This window comes from Acomys minous, assembly GCF_964271855.1.
Source record: "Acomys minous genome assembly, chromosome: 13".
In the NCBI taxonomy this organism is placed as follows: domain Eukaryota; kingdom Metazoa; phylum Chordata; class Mammalia; order Rodentia; family Muridae; genus Acomys; species Acomys minous.
This window is the reverse complement of record NC_140495.1, coordinates 15301533-15319600: the sequence shown is the minus strand read 5'-3', so window position 1 is coordinate 15319600 and position 18068 is coordinate 15301533. Positions and strand designations below refer to the sequence as shown.

General features: G+C 39.7%; 1 protein-coding gene across 5 annotated transcripts in view; it reads right to left on the bottom strand.

Moving 5' to 3' along the window:
- RBM6 (RNA binding motif protein 6) overlaps positions 1 to 18068 on the bottom strand; it is a 101587-nt gene that overhangs the window by 60333 nt on the left and 23186 nt on the right. For all 5 annotated transcript variants that reach the window (XM_084752607.1, XM_084752606.1, XM_084752610.1 and 2 more), the window contains 3 exons: positions 16707 to 17985; positions 15525 to 15614; positions 11694 to 11763 (listed from right to left, as the gene is read on the bottom strand). In XM_084752607.1, coding sequence (XP_084608733.1) covers positions 11694 to 11763; positions 15525 to 15614; positions 16707 to 17985 — 1439 coding nt within the window. The remainder of the gene's footprint in view (positions 1 to 11693; positions 11764 to 15524; positions 15615 to 16706; positions 17986 to 18068) is intronic.

The following is an 18068-nucleotide window of genomic DNA, read 5'->3' as shown; positions in this document are numbered from 1 at the left end:
AATAAGTGTAAATTTTCAAATCTCCCTCTCATAAATTGTTTAGTTATTAAAAAGTATCTATGAAAAGTAACTAGTTAAGAAGGGATATGGTGCAGAAAACAAAGACCTGATAAGTAATGTCCAACCTAATTCCGAACCTTTCTCTTTTTCTTTTCTTTTTCTTTTTTTTTTTCTTCTTTTTTTCTTTTTTGTTTTTTTGAGACAGAGTTTCTCTGTGTAGCCTTGGCTGGCCTCGAACTCACCGCGATCCGCCTGCCTCTGCCTCCCAAGTGCTGGGATTAAAGGCATGTGCCACCACCACCCGGCCCAAACTTAACTTTCAATCTCTGTCCCTACAAGGTTCCATTCCACAATGCCAACAAACACAATCCCAAGTTATTTAAGTCAGCTGACTTATTTTACCTTTTGTACCAAAATTTTGTTTAGGCAAATGAGATATGTAGCCCTACTTTCAAATTGATCTAGAAATTTTCAATTAAAATAAACCCAGATAAATTTTCTATTTAAGAGACTACTGGTTAACTTTCAACAATCCCAGAATAGATATGACTACTATGAAATGTAAAAGGGGATTAAGAATTTTATTTTTATTCACCACACTCCCACCCTCACCTGTGTGTAAGTGTATTTGTGTGTACCCATGGAGGCATTAGATCACTATAGCCAAGTGACAGGCAGTATACTTTTTGAGGGAAGTTTTCACCCTGTTTAACTCTGGCTACCTCCAGAATGCTGGGATCAAAGGAACGCAAACATTCTTAAAAAAAAAAATTATTTATTTATTATGTATACAATGTTCTGTCTGCATGTACACCTGCACACCATGAGAGCGCCCAAGATCTCATTATAGATGGTTGTGAGCCATCATATGGTTACTAGGAATTGAACTCAGGACCTCTGGAAGAGCAGCCAGTGCTCTTAACCTCTGAGCCATCTCTCCAGCCCCATGCAAACACTCTTAACCAATGAGCCATCTCTTCATGATTTTAAAGAAATCATAATTGTGGGAATTAGTGTTTATTTTATTAAAGTCTGATTTAAATAAAACCTTTTTTTCTAACATATTATATCTGTAGAAGCAAGTATTATGAATGTAAAATGCACATAAAAACACTTGATAGAGCCAGGAGTAGTGCGCACGCCTTTAATCCAGCACTCAGGAGGCAGAGGCAGGTAGATCTCTGTGAGTTCGAGGCCAGGCTGGTCTACACAGCAAGTTCTAGGACAGCCAAGGCTACACAGAGAAACTCTGTCTCAGTAAGGTGGGTGGGGTGAGAAAGAAAGTAAGTAACCAAGAAAAGACTGATAGAAATCATAGAGAACTTGGTTCTATAGATCCTTATTCCCTATTTTTATTTCATTGGAAATACAGGCTTTTGGAAGAAAAGTAATATATCAAAGAGGTAAGGGATCGTTGCAAAAACCAAAACAGAATTGATTCTGGTATCTGGATTCCTATCGATGCAAATAATACAACAAAAGGTAGAGGAAGTTGTTTTATTAAAATTTTTTTAAAATCCCTAACATAAATGTCAAAATACCATCTGGAAAGAATGGAATTGGTCTACATGGGACTCATCACTTTGACATTTTATCAGCATTTCTAATTTACTTCTTTTCAACTATGCATATAAGGATTGCTTGTCTATAGAACAGATGAAATAAGGAAAATATACAGAAACTACTTGCTAAATATCTAAACGTGCATGTGATTGTATTTTATTTAGCTTTCCATCTGTACCAATTGGTTGTTTAAGGAAAATAAAGGGGCAGGGATGTGCACTAACACCACCTAGCATGTATGAGACCTTGAGTCTGTTCCTCTGCACCACACAAAAAAGAAAATAGTAAAATAAAGGGAAAATGTTCAGTTTTCCTTTTTTCAATCTTCTAAAACAAGATCTAGGCTACACAGACTGGCTGTGCATTCACAAGACGGCCTCCGCTCCCAGTAACCTTCCTGCTTTAACCTACCTAGTGCTGAGATTATAGGTACCATATCCCACCACATCACCACAGCCCACTGGTTTTCATTTCAAAATCTAAATTTAGTCCAAAGGGTCACTTTATCTTGATGATGATGATGATGATGATGATGATGATGATGATGATGATGATACTATAGTTCTCTGAGTCCAGGGAAATGACCATTAGGAAATTTTCCTATTCAACTCATTTCCATTACACTGGCAGAAATGATACTGTGTGAACACAATGGACAATAATGTCCTACCTTAGAAAGCATAATCTAAAGAGTCAAGATGAGAAGAAATAAGAGTCAAGATGCTAACTGAGTCAAAGGGGAGCAGGTATTCTTTTAAAAAGCTAGTGATCATAGTCAAGTCATATTCTCCCTCCACCTGATACCACCTACCCACACCCAAACTTCTGTGCACAAAACAACTAATCAGAAAAAAAAAAGAAAGAAACCCAACACTTTGTGAGTCTGTTTTTTCCAAGGCAAGCATACACTTCATTCCAGGAGGAATGATAGGGTAATGGGAGAAGCATCAACTCAGGAGAATAACTTCTGTAACAAACTGACCCCAAACAACTGAGGTCCCAGAACTTCTTTTCATTCCTGTGTCCCCAATCCTAGAACAGCACCTGGCACAGGATGGTGCTTACTGAATGCCATATCAACTATAATAAGCATCATCAAAGAAACATAAGGTTCACAGTTCTGAACATAAACATAAGCCACATTTCTCTGGGCCTTGGTTATCTAATAATAAAGTAGCAATAATAATTCCTTTTTTGATAATTTTTCTTCCAGACAAAACCTTGCCATGTAGCCCAGGCTGACCTCAACTTGCAAAATCTTTCAGCCTCTGTCTCCCACATCTTTAAGTCCAACATTCAGGAGGCAGAATCAGGCAAACCTCTGTGAGTTTAAGGCCAGCCTGGTCTACAAAATATATCCATGACAGCCAGGGCTACACAGAGAAACCCTGCTTGATAAACTAACTAACTAACTAACTAACTAACTAACTAACTAACTAACTAAATAGAAAGAAAGAAAGAAAGAAAGAAAGAAAGAAAGAAAGAAAGAAAGAAGCCCACTGTTCTTGTAGAAGACCTGGGTTTATTTTCCAACACCCAAGGTGGCTTGCAACTGTCTGTAACTTCAGTTCCAAGGGTTCCAATACCTTCTTTTGGCCTCTACATACAGAGTGTGTACTTATATACATGAAAGCAAAACATTCATACATATAAAGTAAAAATAATTATGTTTTTAAGGGAGGGGGCTGGAGAGATGGTGCAAAGGTTGAAAGATGACTAAGAGGTTAAGAGCACTGGCTGCTCTTCCAGAGAGGTCCTGAGTTCCAACTCCCAGCAACCACATTGTGGCTCATGATCATCTATAATGAGATCTGGTGTCCTCTTCTAGCTGGCAGGCACACATGCAGACAGAACACTGTATACATAATAAACATATAAATCTTAAAAAAGAAAAAAAGGAGCTAGGAGTGGTGGCACAGGCCTTTAATCCTACCACTCAGGAAGCAGAGGTATGCAGGCTACACAGCAAATTCCAGACAGCCAGAGCTATATAATAAGACCCAGTCTCAAAAAGAAAAGAAAAACAAAACAAAACAGTGTGGTGGTATATCCTGATAATCCCAGCACTCAGCCTGGATCCATTTTCTCTATTTCTTTCCCAATCAATTCCTATAAGACCCCTGAAAATAATTACTGACTTCTTTTATTTTAATCCCTTCAAGCTTAGTGGATAGAACAAATAAATATTTACTGTTTTCTGTAATAGTAACTTCAGCATTTATTTAGACGACGACATCCTCCTCCTCCTCCTCATTATTATTATTATTATTATTATTATTATTATTTTTTGAGACAGGGTTTCTCTGGGTAGCCTCTGGCTCTCTTGAACTTGCTTTGTAGACCAGGCTGGCCTCAAACTCACAGAGATCCACATGTCCCTGCCTCCCCAGTGCTGGGATTAAAGGTCTGCGCCACCACCGCCTGGTGACATTAATTACTTTTTAATTCTGTTGCCTCTAAGAGACTTGTATGGTTTGATGTGCTTTCTTAAAGTTCAGACGAGAACTTCACTCAAGCAACAAAGGTGAGAAGCAGAGATTAAGAAGTGTCTTATAGGCAGGTGGTGGTGGTACATACCTTTAATTCCGGCACTCTGGAGGCAGAGGCAGGTGGATCACTGAGAGTTCAAGGCTGATCTGGTCTAAAGCCAAGGATACACAGAGAAACCCTGTCTCGAAAAACCAAAAAAAAAAAAAAAGAAGAAGTGTCTTATGAATGGATTAATGCTATTATTTGGGAATAGATTAGTTACCTTAAGAGTAATATAGGAGCCGGGCATGGCAGCACACGCCTTTAATCCCAGCACTTGGGAGGCAGAGGCAGGCAGATCGCTGTGAGTTCGAGGCCAACCTGGTCTACAAAGTAAATTGAGGACAGCCAAGGCTACAGAGAAATCCTGTCTCGAAAAACACCTTCTGCCTTGGAGAGATGGCTCAGTAGTTAAGAGTACTTTTTCTCTTGTGGAGGACCTGGGTTTGATTCCCAGCACCCACTCGGCAGATGACAATTGTCTGACTCCAGCTTCAGGGTATCTGATCCTTTGGAGGCTGTGGGCAATACACACCTCTGGTGCGCGTACATATAAGCACCAAAACACCCACATAAAAATAAATGTTTAGGGGGCTGGATAGATTGTTCACAGGTTAAGAGCACTAGCTGATTTTCCAAAGGTCCTGAGTTCAATTCCCAGCAACCACATGGTGGCTCATAACCATCTATACTGGGATCTGATGCCCTCTTCTGGCTTGTGTTACATGAAGGTAGAACACTGTATAAATAAAATAAATAAATCTTTTTAAAAAACTGTTTAAAAAGCTAACAGAATAGTAAATTCGTTAAATGTTCAGGCCAAGCCAGGCATGGTGACTCACACCTGTAATCCCAGTACTCAGGGAGGCAGAGGCAGGTGGATCTCTGTAAGTTTAAGGCCAGCCTGGTCTACAAAGTGAGTCCAGGACAGCCAAGGCTACACAGAAAAATAACAACAAAACAAAATTTGAGGCCTAAAAAAACCCATGGGCATAAGCTGAATTATAAGATGTTATAAACTGTTCAGAATATAGAATATGCAATCCATATACCCATTTTCTAAAAATCTGCATTCTTTGGACTGGGCCTGGTGGCAAAAACCTTAAACTCCAGCACTCTGGAGGCAGAAGAAGGTAGATTTCTGAGTTTGAAATCAGCCTGGACTACAAAGCAAGTTACAGCCAGCCAAAGCTACTTGATAAGACCCCGTCCACCACTCTACCATCACCACTGCCCCACCACTACCACCGCAGAAAGAAAAGAAGGACTGGTAATATAGCTCAGTTGACCGACGCTTGCTTAACACACACAATGTGCTGGGCTCATTGTTGCAGTGTACAAACCAGGCATAGTGATACACATTCATAATTCTGGCACCTAGGAGGTAGAAGCCAAATTCAAGGTCACTCTGTTATACATACAATGAGGCCAGCCTAAGATATATGAGACATTGTCCCCCCTACACCCTCCCCCAAGAAACTGCAGGTCTAGAAAGATGCCTCATTGGCTAACAGTATTTGGTATTTCAGAGGACCTAGGTTCAGTTCCTAGTACACACATGGCAGATCATAACCTTCTATAATTTCAATACTATAGGATACAATGCCCTTTTTCTTTCTTTCTTTCTTTTTTTTAAAAGATTATTTTATTTACTTATTTATTTATTTATTATGTATAGAGTATTCGGCCTGCAATCCAGAAGAGGGCACTAGATTTCATTATAGATGGTTGTGAGCCACCACGTAGTTGCTGGGAACTGAACTCAGGACCTTTGGAAGAACATCCAGTGCTCAGAGCCATCTCACCAGCCCCCAATGCCCTTTTCTAACCTCCACAGGCACCTGTACTCATATGGTGCACAAAAACTGAACATAGGCCCACATATATATACAAATAAGTAATGTTTTAAATATATATAATTCAGTATAGTTACAATATTATACAATTATACACTATTTACTTCTAGACCATTTTTACCATCTTAAAATGAAAACTCAAATCCATTAAGCAGCCACTCCTCATTCCCACTAATTTTCTATTTCTGTAGCTACACCTATTATGGATATCCATAAAAATATGTAGTTGATTCTGTCTGACTTCTTTCATGTTTTCAAGGCTCATTCACACTTCAGTATATTTTAGCAACTCATCCCGTTCAATGGAGACTTATATAAATATAGTGATAACTGGTTTCTTTCCATAAGTGCAATCCCTTTGTTGTCATGTACATGAGCAGTTTCTTCACTTCTACTGCTGCATAGTATGTAGTATCCTCCAAAGACTATCCAATCAAAAGACATTTTACTATTGACACTTTTCTAGGAATATAAAAAGTCAACCATTTTACCTACTGTGTCAATAGCTCAGCCTTTAGCTGTTTTTCTTTTATTTTTCTATTATTATTATTGTTGTTGTTGTTATTTAATTTGGGGGGTGTTTTTTGGAAATAGGGTTTCTCTGTGCAGCCCTGGCTGTCCTGGAACTCACTCTGTAGACCAGGATGGCCACAAACTCAGAGATCCATCTGCCTGGCCTGCTAGTCTTATTTTTTTTAAATTATATTTATTTTTCTTTTAAGTGTCCGAACATTTTGCCTACAATGTACCATACCAATGTATGTGTGGTGTCTGTAGAGACTAGAAGAAAGCATCATTTGCCCTGGGATTGCCGTTATAAAGGCTGTAAACCTCCATGTGCATCCAGGGAATAGAACAGAGGTCTTCTGAAAGAGCATCCAATTTTTTGTTTTTTTGCGACAGGGTTTCTCTGTGTAGCCTTGGCTGTCCTGGAACTCACTCTGTAGACCATGCTGGCCTCGAACTCATTTCCCCGATCCACCTGCCTCTGCCTCCCGAGTGCTGGGACTAAAGGAGTGCACCACCACCACCTGGCAGATCCAATACTTTTAACCACTAGGCCATCTTTCCAGCCCCTTAGTTTTAATTAATAAGAATTTAGAAAATAAGCCATGAGTGGTGGTACACACCTTTAATTGAGGCAGAGTCAGGCAGACCTCTGACTTAAGGCCAGCCTGGTCTACAATCTGAGTTCTAGGACAGCCAGGGCCACAAATACAGAAACCCTGACTTGGAAAAAAAATAAAAGAAAACAAACAGAAAAGAATTAATTTTTTATTTAGTTAATGTCCACTACTGGGTTAGGCATGGTAGTGTTAACCTTTAACCCAGCACTTGGAAAGCAAAGGTGGATCGCTTTGAGTTTGAGGTTAATCTGGTCACATAGTAAGTTCTATACCAGCCAGGGCTACACAGTGAAACCTTATCTCAAAAGAAAAAAAAGTCACTTTACCCACTGATTTTTTTAGATTAATGATCTTCCCGGGCAGCACAAGCAGCCATTAAACTGTCTAAGGACCCAGGTTCTTTAGACTATGAACTCCCGGTGCTCCTGACTCAATCTCTCAAATTCGGGGGTTCCAGGTATGTGCCATGATGTCTGGTTTTACGTGATGCTTGTGACAGAATCCAGGATCCCATACATTCTAGGCTAACATTCTCCCATCTTAACCTCACCTCCAGCCCCTCATATATAATCTTTTAACAAGTATTTAAATTCTTATAATATCTGACTATTTCAAAACCTATTCTTTAGCACATATGTACTGTCTAAGCTACATCTGCTATAAACCTAAATATACCCCCGGGTGTTCTTCCCTCAAGATCTTACACACTCTCCATATACATAGCAGACTTAGCCACTCCAGACACACACACAAAAAAACCAGCCAAGTATAAAGCACTAGGGAACAAATGATACAGATAAGATTTCTGTTGGTATGGTGCTAACTTTCTTTCTTTTTTTGTGGGGTGGGGTTCAAAACAGGGTTTCTCTGGTAGCCCTGGTTATCCTGGAACTCATTCTGTTGCCTTCCCATGGTTGAGATTAAAGGTGTGAACCGCCACAAACTGGCAGTGCTAACTTCCTAATGAGAAAAATAAGATAAAAAAACATCATGTGTTAATAGTGATATATCCTATTTTAACAAATAAGAACTTAAAAACAATAACTATGAAGTGATGGCGAGGCAAAGCCTCAAGATGAAGTAAAAGAAAAGCTAAGAACTAAATCCTAGAAAATAACTGAAGATCAAAAGAGAGCAGTATAGAGGAGCTGACAAAGAAATAAGCTGGTATTGGTCAAAGACTGAAGACTAGCTCAGTTTGGCTGCAGATAATAGAAAACTAGGAAACAATGCAGAATGAGGTCAAACAGCCATAGACCAGCTTATATGGTGCTTGAGATCTAACTGATACTGTTTAAAGTACATTCTACTTGTAACCCACAAATATAATAGTAGTAACATGGAACTGGTAACTTAATATTTTCATAAAAAAAGAAACTTAGCACCGGGCGTTGTGACACACGCCTTTAATCCCAGCACTCAGGAGGCAGAGGCAGGCAAATTGCTGTGAGTTTGAGGTCAGCCTGGTCTACCAAGTGAGTCCAGGACAGCCAAGGATACACAGAGAAACCCTGTCTTAAAAAAAAAAGAAAAGAAAAGAAACTCAGCTGGGCATGGTAGCACATACCTTTAATTCTAGTACTAGGGAAGCAGAGGCAGGTGTATCTCTGTGAGTTCAAGGCCAGTCTGGTCTACAAAGACAGTTCAGGTCAGTTATAAGAGGAATCCTGTCTCACAAAACAAACAGACAAACGAAAGAAAGAGAGGGAGGGAGAGAAAGAAAGAAAGAAAGGAAAAAAATGAAGAAAGAGAAAAAACAAGAAAGGACATATAAAAACGTATATATTGAATAGCTGGGCATGGGTGGTGCATGCCTGTAATCCCAGCACTCTGAGATTGTACACATTTATATAATTTTACCTTGCTTACAAATCTGAAAAGAGAACTAGAAAGCTAATGAGTGCTAAATAAAGAGTTTACACTGCAACTGCTGCTATTTCTTTTTCTCTTTTCTTTTCCTTTTTTTGGTTTTTTGAGACAGGGTTTCTCTGTGTAGCCTTGGCTGTCCTGGACTCACTTTGTAGACCAGGCTGGCCTGGAACTCACAGTGATCCACCGGCCTCTGCCTCCTAAGTGCTGAGATTAAAGGCGTGTGCCACCACACTGGCTTAAACTGCTACTATTTAAACATTAAGATATCTCTTCTTTACTTGGGAAGGAGAGGCAGTCAGATCCATGTGAGTTCAAGGCCAGCCTGGGTCTGCAGAACAGCCAGAGCTACAGAGAAAAACCCTGTCTCAAAAATCAAGAACAACAGCAACTACAACAACAACAAAAAAACCAACGCTTCTTCACTAAGGATATCAATACTAAATGAAAAGCACAGTTCATGACACAAGACTGACACTCATCTGTAAGTTAAAAAAATACCCAGCCTATGTATGAATTCTATCCTTTAGTTATCAAAGAAAGCATACATATATCAGATACATGCAACAAACAGCAACAAAACTCAGGCACACAAGAACAATATATCTACTCTTAATCATGTTTCCAAAAAGTCAGGAATGGTATAATTAAAACAAATAAATAATTGTTTCTTGAGAAATAACACTTGGTGAGTATTGTCCCAGATTATAGGAAAAGTATACTTGTGGGCTTAAAAGCCATACTATTTAAAGCACAATAATTTGGTTTTGTGTGTGTGTGTGTGTGTGTGTGTGTGTGTGTGTGTGTGTGTGTGTATAACTTTTCATTGCAGAATCTATGAGAAAAAAAACTGTCTATTAGATACAAAAATTCCATTCTAAGCCACTCATGTTGCTGTGGTATATACCTTTAATACCAACACTAGGAAGGCAAATATATAAGTTCCAGGACAATTTGGTCTATAGTATGAGTTCCAGGACAGGTAACACTACACAAAGAAACTCTGTTTAGAAAAACAAAAACAAGCTGGGTGTGGCAGCACATGCCTTTAATCCCAGCACTTGGAAGGCAGATGCAGGTGGATTGCTGTGAGTTTGAGGCCAGCCAGGTCTACAAATTTGAGCCTAGGACAGCCAAGGCTACACAGAGAAACCCCGTCTTGAACGAAAACGAAAACAAAACAAAATTCCATTCCATAGTAAATTATTTAAAAGCTAACATAAGGCTGGGTTAATAGCTCAGAGATAGAATGCTTGCCCAGCCCACATAATAGCCTGGGTTCAATCTCCAGCATTGTAAAAACAACAACAACAACAACAACAACAAAAACAAAAACAAAAACAAAAAAGGAATAAACAAATAATAAAAATAAACTCTATCCTCCAAAATATGATACATTGTTGTTTGAAGATGCCTTTAAATATATTATTGTGATTCTATATTCTGTGAAAAGATAAATGTTCTACTTTCTTCAATTTAAAATTCTACAAAACAAATCACTTAAAGGTTAGATTTATTTTTTTGTCTGGTTGGTTTTTGGTTTTTCAGGACAGGGTTTCTCTGTGTAACCCCAGCTGTCCTAGAATTCACTATGTAGACCAGATTGGCCTTGAACTTACAGAGCTCCACCTGCCTCTGCCTCCTGAGTGCTGGGAGTAAAAGCATGCACTACCATGTCCCCCAGCTAATTACCTTCATTTTTAATCTATTTCGTATTACAGAGTCCCAAAAATATTTGTCAAATATTTGTCTGACCTAGGTCCTGGGGATATATGTTATGGCTGTGTAACTTGGCGTTCTTGTGGTACTCCTGTGGAACGGGGGCTGCCACTGACACTTTTGCCTGCTTTTGGAATCCTTTCCCTCCTATTGGGTTTCCTTGACCAGCCTTAATAAAGGGATGTGCCTAGTCTTATTGCAATTTGACATGACATATCTGGTTGATTTCCCTGGGAGGCCTGCCTTTTTCTGAAGGGAAACGGTGGAGGAATGGATCTGGGGGAGAGGGGAAGCAGAGAAAAGGGACTAGGAAGAGAGAAGGAGGGGAAGCTGTGGTCAGGATGAGAATATATAATATATGAGAAAAGAATAAAGAAAGAAAAACAGTGTTTGGTGTTTCATTTCTTTCTGCTTTGCTATAGTAAAATTGAAGGAGGTGACCAAAGGTGGTACTCAAAAGTACTAGGAGCAGGCTTCGCACTTCAGACTGCAGACAGAGGTCAAAGAGAAAGCTCTTCCAGATTAATTTACAAACTCTGAAACCTAGCTGCATCAGGACTCTTCTCAGAGCAAAACAAAATCCAGGAAACCAAAAGTTTAAATAATTTCTCTGGTAAGCTGTTATATTTCACTTTGAAACAATGAAATGTAAAACTGTATACATAGCAAGCTTATTAGGTCTCACTAGGCTTAAATGTTAAGTATTCTACCATCATGAAAAACATAAATACCAAGCCTAATAATTTAATCATATAAAGCATTCAGGAATAGATGCTGCGACACTCACTTTATATCTCACAGGCACTCAGAAGAACTGGAGCACGCATCCTCATCGCCCACGTGTAGACAAACAGCCATACAAAGAGTCACAGTAAAGACTAAAGCTCCTTGTTATTTGAAGGCACCAACAGGAAACTTCTTGAAAACTTAGTTGTGATTTCTTAAAAACAAATTTTTGAGTAGCACATGATGCAGACATATGTCTAAGACCCTTTCTAACCCAAGGTTACATGCACATTAAAAAACTCACCTATGTTATACTCCTTCAACTGCAACTCCTTTACAGGCATGCCATCAGAAGTCCTAAAGGCATTAAGAATCTGCAAAATATGACATTCACACTAATGATGCAAAGCATAATTAAATGCTAAGTCTTATGTTTCCCTACCGGTTCTCATTGTATACAATTTTAAGCAACAATTATTTTATAAAGACAAAATTAAACCATATACACTCTATGCATTCAAAATGTGACAAATGAAATTTGGCATAATGACACAGACCTATAATCCCAGCTAGCCAGAAAGTACACAGGCACTAGGTGAATGGGAATGGGAAGAGGGAGGCACGCCATGGAGAAAAAGGAACAGAGGCTGGGCGTGGTGGCGCACCCTTTTAATCCCAGCACCCGGGAGGCAGAGGCAGGTAGATTGCTGTGAATTTGAGGCCAGCCTGGTCTACAAAGTGAGTTGAGGGCAGCCAAGGCTACACAGAGAGGCCCTGTCCGGGGGTGGGGAGGGGGGAGAAAAAAGAAAAAGGAACAGACACTGAATACAACATAATTGGCAGAAAGACTGGATTAAAAATAAGGCACTTGGGAAGCAAAGCCAAGTGGATCTCTGTAAATTTGAGGTCAGCCTGGTCTATAAATCGAGTCCAGGACAGCCAAAGCTATACAGAGAAACCCTGTCACAAAAAACCAAAACCAAAACAAAACTTAAAACCAAAAAATTCTCCAGAAAAGGCAAAAGAGCATAGCTTTAAAGAGCACATGCTTGGAAATCTGTATATATTCCAAACCACCTTCCACTTGCTGTGTGCATCATGTTAAAGCAAAATGATGCACTGAGTATATACAATCCAATGCCGTGAGGGGCCATAACACTTGAACTTAGTCTAGTTTTTTGTTGTCCTCAAACAACCTGTTCTTTCACCACATTCAGGTTTGAGTTCAATCTAAAATGGCCCAATCCTGGATCTGGCAAGACAGCTCAGCAAGTAGGGACATTTAGTTCCAGCACTCAGAAGGGAGAGGAAGGTCGATCTCTAAGTTTGAGACCAGCCTTGTCTACAGAACAAGTTCTAGGAAAACCAAGACTACACAGAGAAATCCTGTCTCATAAAAACCAAAAACCAAAACAAGGAAGGAAGGAAGGAAAAACCAACCTCTAGAAGTTGTTCTTTAACCTACGCATGTGTGCTAGGCATTTGAACACTTGTCTCATATACACGCACATGCACACGCATACACACAGACAAAATAAAAATAAATGTGATTTGAAAAGAAGAGAAGAAAACAGTCCAGTCCTGATGACACTCTAAATCTTCCGATGTTGGTCAACACATGTAGCCCCGACTAGCTGAAGGATAACCTTCAACTCTTGACTCTACCTTCTCTACTTCACAAGAGCTTTTAAATCTTTAGCTGTTGGTGTTGGTTGTTTTTCCCCTCAGAAAATGTATCACTACTTAAAATTATTCTCCCACTATCCCTTTCTTCCTCTCCCTGTCCCTCTGGCTTTATGAGACAGAGTTTCTCTGTGTAAAGCTGGCTGTCCTGGAACTCACTCTGTAGATCAGGCTGGCTTCAAACTCAAGAGATCTGCTTGCCTCTATCTCCCAGGAGCTGGGACTAAAGGTATGCACACACTCTTTTAAAAATAGTAATCATGTGCTTTGTCTCAAAAAAGGATTATGTGATATGTATGCCTGTGTCTATATGGGGGAATGTGCACATGAGTGCAGATGTCCTCAGAGGCTAGTCAGGGGTGGGGTGTTAGATTCCCTAGCGCTGGAATTACGGGCAGTTGTGATCTGCCCAACATACCCAACTAATAAAACCTGATGCCTCTAAGAGAGAAACAAGTACCTTAAACCAATGAGCTATCTTTTCAGCCCTCTATTGTTTATCTTTTGCTCGCTTCTGTATTAGCAATGAAGGTAGCAACTTTATTATATTCACTGGTCTACTCTTTAGTGCCTACAAAGGTGCCTGGTGCACCAATACAAGAAGGATAGATATCCTTAACTAAAAACTCTGGATCAAGGAGAAAAGTGATGTCAAACCCAAAGACAGGCCTGGTCTACATAGCAACTTGCAGCCCTGCCAAGACTACACAGTAAAATTGTGTCCAGAAAAAGGAAAAAAAAAGAAAAAAAAGAAAAAAATACCCCCTCCTACCTCTGAATCCAAAATGCTACAAAATATGAAACGCTGTAAGCATTTGAACTTCAGATTAAGAATGTCAAGCTAGGGCTGGAGAGATGGCTCAGTGGTTAAGAGCGCCGCCTGCTCTTGCAGAGGTTCTGAGTTCAATTTCCAGCAACCACATGGTGGCTCACAACCATCTAATGTAATCTGATGCCCTCTTCTGCAGATAAAGCACTCATATGCAATAAATAAAATAAATAAATCTTTAAAAAAAAAAAAAAAAGAATGTCAAGCTAACAAATTCTATACAAATATTCCCAAAATCTACAATGAAAAACCCCGTCTCAAAAAAAAAAAAGAAAAAAAAATCTAAAAACTATAAAATTTGAAATACATCTGGTCCTAAGAACTTCAAACAAGGGCTTCTTAACCAATAGTGGAGTAAATTAATTAAGATTATTTACTCTTGATATAATATGGTCTCAAAAGTAATTATCAAGTCTGAAGACACCAATCATGTGTCATTTTACAAGCCTTATGTCAATGACGACAAGTTAGTTCTACATGTTATTCCGCAGCTACTTTCGGGCTTAGATATTGTTCTGGAGGTGTTACAGGTGTTAACACTGAGGAACGTAGACCGGGAGTAGTAGTGCACTCCTGTCACTCAGGGAGGCAGAGACAGGCAGATCTCTGAGTTTGAGGCCAGCTTGGTCTACAAATTGAGTCCAGGACAGCTAAGGCAATACAGAGAAACCCTGTCTCAAAAAACAAACGAACAAACAAGCCAGGTGGTGGTGGCGCACACCTTTAGTCCTAGCACTTGGGAGACAGAAGCAGGCAGATCGCTGTGAGTTCGAGGCCAGCCTGGTCTACTGAGTGAGTCCAGGACAGCCAAGGCTACACAGAGATACCCTGTCGCAAAAAACAAAAACAAAAACAAAAATTGAGGAATGTAGAAGAATGTGTCTTCCCTGTTTATTTATTTTTAAATGTTTATTATTTTTAAATTTTATTATTATATATACAGTGCTTTGCCTGCACTTACAATCCTGTTTCAGCTTCCTGAATAACTAGGATTATAGGCTTGTGATAGCAGGCTCAGTTTTGGCTCCTGTTAGCAAGCCCAACTGTGGAATTGAATTGTTTGGGGGTTTTAATTATTACTTTAGCTAGCATATCAAATAATAGGCTTTGTTGTGGTATTTTCATACATAAATATGACTGTACTTGTTCATATCTACCTCACCCCACTATCCCTTCCTGTGGCTCAAACTCTTGATCCTTCTCTCTCAAGCCTTCTAAGTATTAATTATAGGCATATATCTCAACACTTGACTTGGCGGCCCTGACTTGTTGTATAGACCAAGCTGGCCTCAAACTCAGAGATCCACCTTCTTCTCTCTGCAACCCCAAGTGCTGGAATTACAGGCATGCGCCACTGCACCCAGCAAATCTATAAACTTTGAAAGTGAATTTTATTTATTTATTTATTTTTATTTTGAGACAAGATCTCACAGTGTAGTCCACGTTGGCTCAATTGGTAATCCTTCTGCACGTATTTCCCAAGTGCTAGAGTTATAGGCATGCATCGCCATATATGGATATTCTCTCATTTCCCCCCCCACACACACAAACACACTCTCTCTCCCCTGCCACTTCTCTCTCTCTCTCTCTCTCTCTAGATAACTGAGAGAACATAGGCCTTACCTCTTCTTTTGTGGCATTTTCCGGCACCCCACTTAATCGAATAAGCCTGTTAGGTTGCTCCTCACTTGGGCCAGTCCTATAGTCTTGATCCTTGAATACAGAATGTAAAGTTATTTTACAAATAGATTTCTTTTTGCATGTAAAGTAAAATCCAACATAAAATATACTCAGGGTCAAAAGTGGTTTGCATTACATTGACCATATAAGAGATTTTAATTTTCTCTCATCTCCACCCCTTAATACTACTGGATTACAAGTATGCTAGGACCAAGGCTTACTGAGAAAGTCTTAAAATAACAAAGCATGTTTTAAAATTCTCAAAACCTACTATTTTGTTACTAAGGATTAGGATCACCAACAGGCCAGGAGGTGGTGGCACACACCTTTAATCCCAGCACCTGGGAGGCAGAGGTATGTGAATCACTGAGTTGGGGGCCAGCCTAGTATACACAGTGAGTTCCAAAACAGCCAAGGCTACACTGAGAAACCCTGTCTTAAAACAAAACAAAATAAAAATAAAAATAAAAACAATCACAAAATATAAGAAACCTAAGTAGAGATGGATAAAATCTATTTTAAGATATTTTTTGTTTGTTTTTTGTTTTTCGAGACAGGGTTTCTCTATGTGGCTTTGGCTATCCTAAGCTCACTTTGTAGGCCAGGCTGTCCTCAAACTCACAGCAATCTGCCTACCTCTGCCTCCCAGGTGCTGGGATAAAAGGCATGTGCCACCACACAGGGCTTTTTAAGATAATTTTTATAATTAAATTGGAAATATAACTCTCCTTGCTTACACTCAAGAAACTTAACATCTAAGCTAAGTAAGCTAGCTGTAAGAAGAAATATCCAATATTAACATCAAATCCTCATGACTGTAAAAACACTTTGAGAATACTTTAGCATTCTCTAAATGAACTTAAATGAGAAAATAAATCCTAAATTACAGGGACAGCAAAAGCTGTGAGAGCCACTCCTCAAGATTGATAATTTGAAATTAATTTATCACAGGACATTTAAATAAGCACAATTCAGCAAAACAGTGATTAAACATACATCAAAAACATGATCTGATCCAAGGTCCTTTTCAAATTTGATTTTGCATGGCTGTATAGGAAGGCTTTAGAAACTGAACATCTTGCATTCTACACTTCACCCTTGAGAAAAGCACTATGAACTACATACCTGAAGGTCCTGTTGGGCATCTCGGGACATTTTGCCCTGAGGAAAAGACTTGCTCTGGCCATAGCCAAAAATCTGGCTTCCTGGCAACCTGTGATCCACATCACAGTATTCCATGCTTCTGTAATCAGTGTCTTGTCGACCAAGAAAGTCCAAATCACCTTCTTCTTTAAACAGACCAGCATCTGAACTCTGTTGTTCACCTCCAGAAAGCTTTGGCTTATCTTGGTCTTGACCTGGACTTCGGCTGTTCTGAAAGTCTGATAGAGATTCATGTTCAAAGGTTCCACTTTGTGTTTCTCCTTCTCTTGTTTCTGAGTGCTCAAATTCTCCCTTCTGAACACCAAAAGCAGGCCTTTCTACTGCATGGTCATGTGTAGGTTCTTCTCTCTTGTTCATGCTCATCCCAGAATGTTCTCTGTCTTGTGTAGAAGGCTGAATGTAATCCAAAATTTTTGTATCCACAGGAGGCATCTCCCTATCTTTAAATTCCATACAAGGTCCTACCTCTCTGCCCCTAAAATCTTGGTAAGTCCTAGAACGGTGTCTACCTCTGAAATCAGAATGTGGTGTATCCCTGTTCCTAAAGTCTAGATCAGTAGTAGCTGAACCTCGGCCTCTAAAGTCCACCTGTGTTCCGTCTTTATCCCTGAAGTCCAAATCAGATACATCTCTGTTCCTAAAATCAGAACGAGACTGATCTCTGGATCTAAAATCTAAATCTGATAAATCTCTTCCCCTAAAATCTGCATGGGATCCATCTCGGCCTCTAAAATCTAAATCATAAGTGCCCCGCCCCCTAAAGTCAGATGGAGGAACATCTCTACTTCTGAAGTCAACAGTGTGAGAATCCCTGTCTCTGTAATTCATATGAGGTGTCTCCCTGCCTCTATAATCCATAGAGGCACCATCTCCACCCCTGTAGTCCATAGGTGGTCCTTCTCTATCCCTAAAGTCCCCAGAATGTATCTCCCTATTCCTGAAGTCCAACTGTGCTGAATCTCTGCTCTGGAAATCCGAAGATGAAAAGTCTCCCCCTCTGAAATCATGTCCAGGTCCCTCCCCTCCTTGATAGTCACCATGTGGTCCATCTCTAGCTCCATAGCTGAAAGAGTGCTCCTCTACATTTGCAAAGGGAGGTCCTGAATGCCCCTGGAAATCAAAGGGAAGTGAATCTCTGCCAGGAAAGTTGCCAGAGTGTCTCTCTTGAGCATGACTCTTAAGGGGAGGAGGAGGATAATCCCTGTTCCACCCGGGAGCAAACCTTTCTTCTTGGCTCCCACTGTAGAAACAAAGACAGGGTTATTCATATTGTCCAGAGAGTTTGAAATCTACACACCAGCATATTCTTCTCTAATCACAGCA